Source organism: Mytilus edulis, chromosome 8, assembly GCF_963676685.1.
Source record: "Mytilus edulis chromosome 8, xbMytEdul2.2, whole genome shotgun sequence".
Taxonomy (NCBI): domain Eukaryota; kingdom Metazoa; phylum Mollusca; class Bivalvia; order Mytilida; family Mytilidae; genus Mytilus; species Mytilus edulis.
This window is the reverse complement of record NC_092351.1, coordinates 86,472,950-86,484,993: the sequence shown is the minus strand read 5'-3', so window position 1 is coordinate 86,484,993 and position 12,044 is coordinate 86,472,950. Positions and strand designations below refer to the sequence as shown.

Genomic DNA, 12,044 nt, shown 5'->3' with positions numbered 1-12,044 from the left:
TTTACAATCACGTGACTCTATTGTTGCTGATAGATCTGTGACCTGCTATTTTTTGTTAGATATTTCAACTCAGACGTCACATCCTCAATATCAGTCGTTGTGGTGTTTTTCAATGAGGATATTTCAAAATAGCTGTTGAAAACGTTACAAATTCTCGAAATTTTCTTTTTTTTTTTGTTGCTTAAAAAATATTACGAAACATTTGCTATAGAAGCATTAAGCTTTCGCAAATCTTTGTTATACTGATTAACGCAAAACAGATAAATGCAAGGGCTTATTACACTATGATAGGTTACAGTTTGTAAAAAAAAAACATTTTCAGCATTCAATACTATTTCAGAACTAGTTTATTATATCAGAAACTATTTAATATTTATAATGTATCATTCATTGATTAAAATTGTCATATTGCCGGTATCACTTTCTTCCGAAAATAAATAACAAAACAAAACAAAAGAATCGTAACAAAATTACAAAAAAAAATGTGTTTACGTTGTATTTAATGAAAGGTTCTTTAAAGGTATCTGTTAAAACATTTTGAAACTTAATAAATTGTTTGTTCATTTTTCAGAACGAAAATATTCGATATATACTATCGGTAATTGTTAAAATACAAGTGTTAGGGTCTTTGTTTGTATGACTTTTGTTTTTTAAAAAACTTTTTTTTGTTAATTTTTCAAAATTGAATAATACCGTTAGTTTTGTTCTTTGAATTATTTTGTATTTGTAACTTCGGCAGCTATTGTAACTGACTCTGCGGTATCGACTTTGTTCAGTTTGAAAGGTAGTGTTACAAATAGTTTTCAATCTCTGTGTCATTTGGTGGTCTCTAGTGCAAAGTTGTATAATTTGCTTTTACACATCTTCTTTTTATACAGCATAATGTATGTGTAGTAAATACAGAATTACAATGCTTTTCGACATAAATAGTTGTATTTACCAAAGGCGCTTCCGTACTTCTTAGGAGTCCGTTTATGGTCGCGATAAAACACAATTAATCTCCATACGTGTATAACTAGCGGTATGGGAAACATTGGTCTGTCATAGTATTCATGCACCAATGCATACATGTGGAATTTATAAATCATTTCAGAGTTGTCCTGTACTGTGTCGAATGTTCGCCTGTGAAAAAAACAAATGATTACGACATACTGTGGATTCATTTATTTTCGTGGGTACCAATTTTCGTGGGTAAGAGAAAACTTGCATGTTCACGGATATTTAATTTCACGGTTTTGACGAAGCATACATACAAGCATATAGAAAATTTGTTATTCGTTGAACATTTAATTTCATGGTTAGACTCTACCCAAAAAAGCCACGAAAATTAGTATCCAACGCATATTAATGAATCCACAGTATATCACTTGTTGTTGTAATAAATCTATAGTATGAAATAAAGATGTATCTCCGCATTAGATAAAAATAAACACTTTGAACGTTATTATGATGAATTTTGCAATTGCTTATCCTTAATTGTTTTTTTACAATGTAACAAAGGCAAAGAGAAAAATGAAACAAATGCTTTTTTTTATTTCATTGTTTGTTCGAGCATGTAATCATCTGATGCAGGCTTTTTTTGTAAAATATTGAATAGAACTAATGCTTTTAAATTCTGTGTAATGGTCTCTTGTTGAGAGTTGTTTAATTGGCAATGATAACACATTTTCGTTTTCATACTAACACCTTACATTTAGAAAAAAGGAAATTACCTGTTTCGAATATTGAACGGGAGAAATATTGCGATATATGTTATTGCGAAGACATAAAGATGTAGATCAAGTGTACACATCGAACAGTACAATTCCAGTTTATTTTGTCACTATTCTGTAATAATTAAAAGTGAAAGCCTTTGAATATCCAAAATATTTTCTCAGGTCAAGCCATATATATGTATTTAATACTTACGAAAACATCGCAATAATAATATTCACCAACAGAATATTTGTCAAAATTAGATACACAGCCGGCAATAGCGCATTGAACTGGTTTTTTATTGGACATCGTGTTCCACTCGTGTAGATCTGACGATTAGTCGTACAGTTCGTAGGTTTGTCGCCTAGAAGATTAACAGTACTAGTAATACTTTTCAATTGAGTTAAACAAGTTATATAAACAGTAAAATCTATTACATAATGATGTGAATGATTATCTAACGTAGGTACTCAAACAAATGGTGGTCATGCGTGTACTAAGAAAGATTTTTTATACACAATTGAGGAGATGTTGTATGATTTCCATTGATCACTAGAGGCTCCAGGAGCCTGTTTCCCTAACCTGATATTCTTATTTACAATCAGATATATGTCAAAAACTGCATTGTCCCGCTATGATCTATTTTTAGCCATGTCTGTCATGTTGGTTGACAGGCAGGGTCATTGGACACTATATATTCTAATGCTGATTGTGGCCAAGTTTCGTTACATTTTTTGCAGTTGTTTCAGAAGACTTTTGTAAAAGATAACAAAAATTTATGAAAAATTGTTCAAATTTGGTCATGTGGACTTATTTGTAGATCTTATTTTGTTGAACATTTTTGCTGTTTACAGTTTATCTCTATCTTAGATAATATTCAAGAAAACAAAACCAAAAAATGCAAAATTTCCATAACTTTTCTAAATAAGAAACAGAAACCCGACAATGGCTTGTTTGATTCGTCTTACAATTTCGGAACAGACAGATATCACTCTGATAAACATTTTAACATTGTCAAGTTTGCTTTAAATACTTTAGTTTCATATATATAAGAGAACAACTGTTTTTTACAACTATGTTCTATTTTTAGTCATGTCGGCCATGCAGGTTTGCAGGCGGGGTCATCAGACACATGTTAAAAACTGCATAATAATGGTTTTGATCGAGTATGTTTAAATTTGTCTAAGTACAAATGTAGTTTCAGAAGAGAAGACTTGTAAGATTACAAAAATTTACAAAAATGGTTAAAAATTTACTTTTAAGGGCAATAAATCCTTAAGGGGTCAACTGACAATTTTGGTCATGGTGACTTATTTGTAGATCTTTCTTTGCTGAACATTAATCAGTTTATCTCTATCTTTAATAATATTCATGATAATAACCAAAAAACTGACAAAACTTCCTTAAAATTACCATTGAAGGAACAACAACCCAACAACCGATTGTCCGGTTCGTCTGAAAATTTCAGGGCATGTATATCAAGACCTTATCAACCATTTTTACCATCATATTTGCTGTAAATGCTTTGGTTTCAGAGATATAAGCCAAAATCTACATTAACCTATATGTTCTTTTTTAAGCCATGGCGGCCATCTTGGTTGGTTGGCCGGTTCATCGCATACATTTTGCATACTACATACCTGAATGATGATTGTGGCTAAGTTTGGTTAAATTTGGCCAAGTTGTTTCAGAGGAGAATTTTTGTTAAATTTAACGACGGACGACATACGACAGACAACAGACGACTTAATACGGACGACAGACGAAGTATGACGGAACACGGACTACGGAAGACGCCGGACGCCAAGTGATGAGGAAAGATCAATTGGCTTTTTGGGCAAGATGAGCTGCAAATGTGGTAGTCCATCGATCGAAAAGAAATTTGGACTTTTATTTAATAATTTTTCAATTAAAAAAAAACTATTTTTTCACAAAACATAATTAATTGTTAAAAAACGCCCATAAATTCAAATTTTCATTCAAATGTATAGATATTCCAAAATCATGTTTTAGAGATTTTTAGACATGCACATTGTGCGAAACAAGAACATATACTTCTATCTTTGACAATTAGGTTTTAGCTGTAATTTGTATCTAAATGCATTGTTCTTTTATTGTTTTGACCTCAGTGGTTGAAATACCGAAACGAATGGTCCAAAAAGTTAAATTACTGTTATCACTAGTCAGTTAACACGGTGGTTCGGAGTTCAAACTCCGCTCATGCTGGATACTCGTATAGAATCTCATTTGACATGGATTGTCAGTTTTCAACGATTAGTGGTTTTCGCTTGCGAATACGACTTTCTCCACTAATACAATTTGACCGCCATGAAATAGCAAAACAGTGTTGAAATTGAATGCACACACGAATCAATTAATCAATGTATCATTTATTATTTACTGTTTGCAAAAGTATAAATTATTCTAAATAATAGGGATGTTCTGGTGACTAACCCTGGCCGTTTTTGGCACAACTTTTTTGATCTTCTAGTCCTTGATGCTGTTCGACTTTGTGCTTGTTTCGGCTTTCAAACTTTTGTATCTGAGCATCACTAGTAGATCTTGTGTGGATAAAATGCACTTCTTTCGTATTAAAATTTTCAACTTGTTGCCTTTTGTTGGCTGTTGTTCGTGTGTTTCTTTGTCAATTGTATTCTCCAATTTATATATATTGTAGTCCTGTGGTGTTGAGTTGTCATTTTAATGTTATATTACACATGGCTATAAAAGGGGAGGTGTGGCATGCCACAAAACCAGGTTCAACCCGACATTTTTGCCATTAAAAATTTCTTGTACCAAGTCAGGAATATGGCCATTGTTATATTATAGTTCGTTTCTGTGTGTGTTACATTTTAACGTTGCGTCGTTTCTTTTCTCTTATTTTTGAGTGCAAATTCACATTGCGATAATAGTTATCAAAAGTACCAGGATAAGACGTGTCACGGTACTTGTCTATCCCAAATTCATGTATTTGGTTTTGATGTTATATTTGTTATTCTCGTGTTATTCTCGTAGGATGTTGATGCTTGGTCCGTATGTGTTACATTGTAGTTTTGTGTCGTTGTTCTCCTCTTATATTTAATGCGTTTCCCTAAGTTTTAGTTTGTTACCCCGATTTTGTTTTTTGTCCATGGATTTATGAGTTTGAACAGCGGTATACTACTGTTGCCTTTATTTATTACATTTCTGCTGGAAATAATTTTTGCTTTAATTCATATTATAAGGTTAGCCGGATACTTTGCCATGTAACAATTATCTCCAAAAACACTGTTTTTTTTTTGTTATTTCTTATACTTCACAAACGTATGAGAAACCGACAAAGTTGTAGGTTCGGTTCATCTGATGAAAGATTTTGGAAACCTTTTAAACACTTAAGTGTCTACTTTTGTAGATTTAATTAGTTAATTCGAAATATTTGAACCGATCAAGTCATCAAAGACGCTCAAAATCAAGCATACATATTATCAAACTATCGAAAATACAACATTACGTCACTTTTCAAATGATTTATTTTGGACAAAAATGAAAGTGACCGCATCCGTGTTGATACTCAATCTTCATATATGTTATGTTTAATCATAAAATACAATTTTTATTTAAATATTATGAACGAACACAAATATGGCCACTTCCATATACGACGGGAGCCGTCTAAAAATTAAATCAAATGCTAAAATTGTGAAGATTTCTGTTATTTAGTATGTTTTAATGATGTTTGTGTCCGATACATGTGCCGTCTTCTTTCCATTAGATAGCTAAAAGTCTACATTTTGATAATTTTATAAAACTGCTATCTTTTGGGCCAATATGTTTTATTTAATTTTTTGACAGAAGCTGTATAGAGCGTCCATATAAGATATATGTCCCGTTTTGTATTTTATATAACTGAAATGTATTTGTGATTGGTGCTTGAGGATTAGGGTCTTTTGATTTGAGGTGTTTGGTCCATACAAATATAAATGTGGTTATGGTCAATGGCATGTTGAGAAATTTGTGGTGGCTTGATGTCACTATTTTTCTAAAATCTTATAAGGAATCGACAAAACATTTTTACCTAAGTGTTAGTTGCGACATGTATGTCTTAACACGTAAATCTTTGTTGAAAGGGTACATATACATTACATAGATGTTTGCTCGCCTCTTTTAATTTATTTAGCTGTATAGTGATATAATTCATTAACCATATATACCAAAGATCTTGGATATTTTTAATTTGTGATCCTTGGGTAATGACCTTAAATTGAGTTCAAGTTCATCGTTAAATTTGATTTTCTAGATTTTGACCTTTGCTTTAACTTCATATCTATATATGATATATTCATGAGAATTTTTTACGGTTAGGTTGCGAGCCATATAACCTTGAAAATTCCAAGCGAAAATTACCTTGTGTGAACCGGAAGTAACTTTTTTGCTGTGCTATATTTATGTAAAAGTACATAGAACTATATCAAGTATATATTTTTAGAATCAGTGTCAAGTAAACTATTGCAAAATACCTGAAGTGATTGATTTTCGGACCGTAAGTAACCAATTACAGTCCTTATTTCAAACAAAAGGTTTTTTTTTTTTCAATCAGTATACACAAAATTTCATCTTAGTCTCAATGAGAGATATATCACAAAGTTGTTTATTTTATATAAATGCTAGAAAAACATAGAATTTGTACTGCTAGCAAGAAAAGAAAGGTATTTGACAGCGTTTCGTTTTTAGTTCCTTAAAGCTAATTCTTAAACCTATATTTCCCTGTCTATTTTATAGATTTCTTTTTATTAAACTTAAAAGTTGTTTATCGATAAACCATCTATGGAAAAATTTTGCAATTGTGCACGACTAATCTTGAAGAATAGGACAGTAACCAATGCGTGTAATCATATTTATGAAAAAAGCATGCAAACATCTTCATTCTGGCAAATTAAAAAGAAATGAGAGAATATGCATTTATCCACGTTATTTGGTTGAAGAGATAGGGATAGTTCTCAGTTATCGTAAACTATTATCATTTTTTACTTGTGTTTTGTTGATTTTTTTTATTACTGTTATATCTACGGGTTAAATTTGTTTTTGCATCATTCAATTTTCTTTTTCTTTTGTTTTCTTCTAGATAAGCTTGTAAAATATCTAAAACGTTATTATATTTCAAAAACTAGGTTATAAATTCATATATTTATTCACTTATTTAAATGACACGAACAAGGTCAGTAGTGATCGACGTATATCTTCTGGTTTCTGTAGTTTTTGTGTTATACCGTACACCGGGTAATTTTCGTGGGTGTTAAATTTTGCGATTTTCATTCAATACGGAATTAATGTTGGCGATTTTGTTCTATCTGCGTGAAAATTTACACCCCGCGCAAATAACCCGAAATTCGGTATTTGTCGCTTCATTGATTTTTTTATAATGTATGTAGCCCGTATTTTTGTGCATGTGATTTGTCTAATCTGAGGTGTTTTATTGATAAGCGTTGGTCATTTTGTTTTTTATCTATATGAGTCTATTTGGGAAGGATTTAGGAAGGATTTAGGAAGGATTAAGCATTGGAAAAGGAAACTCAATACATGTGCCCATGGGAGAGAAAAAAAAACACTGATCGATACTTAAGGATGTCCGCTAATAATGTTTTGGGATTTTTCTCAGATTTTCAGAATCTTCTGGCATTGTCCGTTTGAATGCCTTAAGAAAATTTCCCATTGACCCCCATTTCTTTTTATAAATCTGTCTCGAAAATTATCTCGAAAACAAGCATACTGACCTATATATTGGTTTTGCCTTTTTGGTTCCTTAATAAATCCCCTAACAATATATACTATATAAAGCTTGTTATTTTGAAACTGAACAGTGAACTTCCTTGAAGCAGTCATAATATTCATTTTCTTAGAGCTTGTTACACTTGTAAATGTTTGCATTTATATGAAAATTGAAATTGTTTGTGTTTTAGAAGTTCAGTAATTCTTAGTCATGTAAGTTATACCTCCGAATTTTTCGACTTACTTTTTTAAATGCACATTTAAATACACAGAAACAAATAAAGAAGATACACGCAATAGTCCAGTCGATAATGACAAAGGCAACAACAACGTCTAAAACTTAAAAGTAGTAACACGTATTATTATCATAATGGATACCTTCAATCTGTTCTAAATTTAGCTCGCCGTACACTTGCCAGTACGGTAAATAAACAACATCTTTTATCAGCTGCCAAGGTGATGACGTCGAATTCGGAAACAAAATAGCTTGGTACATGATTCCAAAACTTATTAGAAACAGTGCATATAGAGCAATGAAGAAACCAAGGTCTCCAAGCTGTGGAAATAAAATGAGATTCATTTTGTGCTCGTCCGCTTTTACTGTTAGCAAAACCATGCAAACGAGTTCGATTATATTTTTTTTTATTATCCTTCTATAATATATTAAGCTTTTATTGTACTCTTATTACAGTGTATGCAAAAATCAAAATCTAACATGATCAGTATTTGTTGTGGCCTACTTAACTCGTATTTCTATGAATTGTTTTTAGACTTTTATTGCCATGCCCGTCTCATTTTTTCCAATGCTAATTAGTATCTGCAGCTTTTTTTTCTTTTTTTTTTTAGACAGTTTACTTACGGATGACTTCAATTTAATTTTACTATGTCATAAAATACTTGTAATGAAGAAAAACGACATGCATGCACAAATATATAAAAAAGTACACAACAAAACAAAAATGTCTAAGCTGTACGAATGTGAATTGCAAGTAGGGAGAATTAACTTCTAGAAATGCGCAATATATACTTCGATAACGTAGTCATTGACTTGTATGCTTACCATTCTTCCTATCATTACGACTTTAGGTCCAATATACCTTTGGATGAAGAAGAAATGCATGCTGCGTAAGATAAACATCGACAAAGTGACAGCATAAGACATTCTGGCAAAGTAAAACTGGTCCGAATTCAGCAAACATCGTAGCACAACAGACAACAAGAACAGGAGATACATTATGATATCGAATATATTCCAGACATCGTTAGCCCAATACTTTAGATTTTTTGAAAATGATCCCTTGTTTGTTTGATATATCTGTAAATACATTGTTTAAAATTAGGTAAACGAAAAATCAATAAAAAAACATGATAACTTTTAATTGTTTTATCTATCTTTAGAAAGTTTTCCTAGTCTGAAATAAAATACTAGTTTTTGCTGAATTCAAATTCGTAATAAGTTTCTAATGAAAAATAAAATGTCTTGCACGATATCCATTGCTTCTGATTGTAAACAAAAACAACAATTAAAGATTCCATTCGTGAACAATGGTTGCACTGATTAATTATTCCAAAAAATATAACGAATATGGATCTCGTTCGCATTACGCATAGACATAAGTAATTGTATAAGACAAACCTGTCTAATTTCATCTATTGCTATTGACAAAGTCCATACCCAAGTTAAATATTCAAGTATAGATGGCGGATTCTTTGACAATGGGTACAAATCAGTCAAAACAAATATCGCAAATATCACCACGAATGTCATGTATGTTATCTTCAAGAGAAATATATATCTGTAAAACAACTTGATATAACAACTATCTCAATAAATTTCTTCTTAAATTGATATTACAAAAAGGTGTCAGTGCGCTTATGGCTTTTACGGTGTGAGATTCCAATACAAATCACGATTACGTGAGGAGTTTTGAGTGGCTTATTTCACTGAGATATTTAACTGACAAAATTTTAATTGTGTGTTATCGAAAAATTGTTAGCTATGTTTCAATCAGTTGAATTTATGCATGTTCATGTAGTAGACATTGTTTGAATACAAAAATGTGTTATTTGTTTAACTTAATTGTAAAAGTGTCTTTAACTGCCATTTTATAGAACACTACATACTCTCTGCATTTTTACAAATCCGTGATTTTATGTATTTGATACATTCACCATACTCATGCACTTTGTCAAATATAATACATATTGTCTTAAAAAAAAGCCTGTTTGTTTGAAATAAGTATGTTGTCCGAATACATTCGCCGTACGTTTTATTTTACAGATATATTATTTAATACTGGTTAGTATTTAAATCATTGCTTATACATGATATACTTTTAAAATATATACTATTTATAGGTGCATTGATCGCTTTAATAAGTAACCTGTTAAACTCTTAAATTCTGAACAAGTTACACATATTTGACAATTTGTGTTAAACAAATTAAATCAAACAGTAATGACAGTTGGTTTGAAGTGTAAATTTTCGTTTAAAAGTAACCTTTTTCAAATCATGCACACATAACACACATTTTACTTTTTTTCTTACAAATAAAGAATGGGAACACATAATAATGGTTGTTAGTTTGATGAGTGAGTTTTCGTTTATAACAAACCCAATTTATCGAACGAATATCAAAATATGGCGTTTTATATTACTTTATTTTCATGTTAACATGTTAATTAATTTATTGATTCCTGGTTGCAAACTGTCCTACGATTGATATTCAGGGGGAAAATGTGCAATTATGAAACACAAATATTTGATAGCATAAAATACATTTATCACGAGTTATTAGTTAGTTATTCGACATATTTTAAGTAAACCATAAATTATGTAAAGTTATTTTCTTGATCTATACCTCATATATGCTAGCTTGTGTAAGACAGACAGTTGATATAACATTAGACGTCACATTGGATAACGCGTCTGCTTTAAGGAGAAGGGAACCCATAAAACTGACCTTCGAAATTTGTCTAACAATCAGATATAAGATTAACAGTATTTAGGAATTGAATGCTTCTGTTTGTTACCTCATTGGGGTGTAAAAGTGTTGACCACAGTACATTTTGTAGGAAGGACGGGATCCCTTCATTCTGAAAATGTGCGCGCGGTCATCACATTTATTTAAATATACATCTAATGTAAATTGAAAGTTTTGGAATACATCTAGGTCATCTAAACATCATGAACATGCTTCTTTCTTATTCTTACATACACAGGCAAAATTTGCTCACGTGAATTTCACATGAATCTCACATGAAATTCACATGAAAAATTTCACGTTAGATTCACCTCAAACGAGCTTATACATGAAACTCACGTGAAAATTTTCATGTGAATTCCACGTGAATTGAGATTCACATGATTCTCACGTGAAAAATTTCACATGAATTTCACGTGAACTTTTTAAAAAAAATTGGTATTTTTTTATGATTTTACTTGAATTTTAAAATTTAGATGTTGTTTGAATAACTTTATTTTGAAAATTCACGTGATTTTCACGTGAACAAATTTCATGTAATTTTCATGTGAATTTCACGTGAATTTAACATGAGATTTATGTGAAACTCACATAAACTGATTTCACGTGAGTTTCACGTATAAGCTCGTTTGAGGTGAAATTCACGTGAATTTCACGTGAGATTCACATGAATTTAAATTCACGTGAAATTGATGTGAATAAAATTTGCCTGTGTACGTAAGCTTTTGCTTGATAAAGATGTGTTGGAAATTAGATTGATTTTAAACTTCATAAAATATTATATAAGAGAGGAAGAATACTATTAATAGAAAAACCTACCATATAGACAAAAAATTTTGTAACTGGTGCATTGTAAAAGCGGTGTATGAATTTAAGTCTGGTCTCATAGGGTTCTGTTTTTCTTTTGTCACCTTGATATGGGTCCTCATCTGGATATTGATATGGGCTTATTTGCTGTGATTTCGTTTCTTTCGTTTTAAAAGTTATGAATCCTAATGCTTGAATTAATAACATAGGAAGGAATAATGCCATACCAATCTACAATATAATATTTTGAGAAAAGACACCACCATATCAAACTTGTTTCAAATCTTGAAAATAGAATGATAGAAAACTATACTGAAAGTAAAATGCAGGTTATCAAATTCTGACAGTGAGTCACATGCAAATAATTCTAGTTTCATAATCTATACTATTAAACGAGAAGACCTCATTTTGTGTGTCGCTCCTCTTCCTTCCACCATAAATTAATCATCATGCCTCTGTGTTCTTTAGGTAACATGCATAGTCGCATTTGTCATCCATTCTTATGATTATTCAGATTGAGTTATTTTAGGAGAAAAAACGACAAAATAGGTGTCCAGATATTGTTTCCGTTATCAGACTGACTTTTAGTCATAGATAGACTTCCGGTTTAAAACATGCACAAGAACAACCAATCGTATGATAGATTACAAAAATGAAAAATAAATAAGCCAATCAGAGCGTTCTCCATATCATGGTTTTTAGATCACAAGAACCACAACTATTTTACCTCCTTAGAGACAATTATTTTTCGCGTTTATCCACATGTAAACTACGATTATACTATAATATACAGAGACTCTCGGTATTCTGTCT

The 12,044-nt window shown here is 31.1% G+C and overlaps 1 protein-coding gene across 1 annotated transcript in view; it reads right to left on the bottom strand.

Annotated features, from left to right (window-relative positions):
• LOC139484481 (transient receptor potential cation channel subfamily M member-like 2) overlaps positions 1-12,044 on the bottom strand; it is a 74,193-nt gene that overhangs the window by 6,355 nt on the left and 55,794 nt on the right. The window contains exons 21-26 of the mRNA XM_071268213.1: positions 11,244-11,462; positions 9,077-9,217; positions 8,501-8,755; positions 7,819-7,996; positions 1,909-2,059; positions 941-1,122 (exon numbers count right to left, since the gene is read on the bottom strand). Coding sequence (XP_071124314.1) covers positions 941-1,122; positions 1,909-2,059; positions 7,819-7,996; positions 8,501-8,755; positions 9,077-9,217; positions 11,244-11,462 — 1,126 coding nt within the window. The remainder of the gene's footprint in view (positions 1-940; positions 1,123-1,908; positions 2,060-7,818; positions 7,997-8,500; positions 8,756-9,076; positions 9,218-11,243; positions 11,463-12,044) is intronic.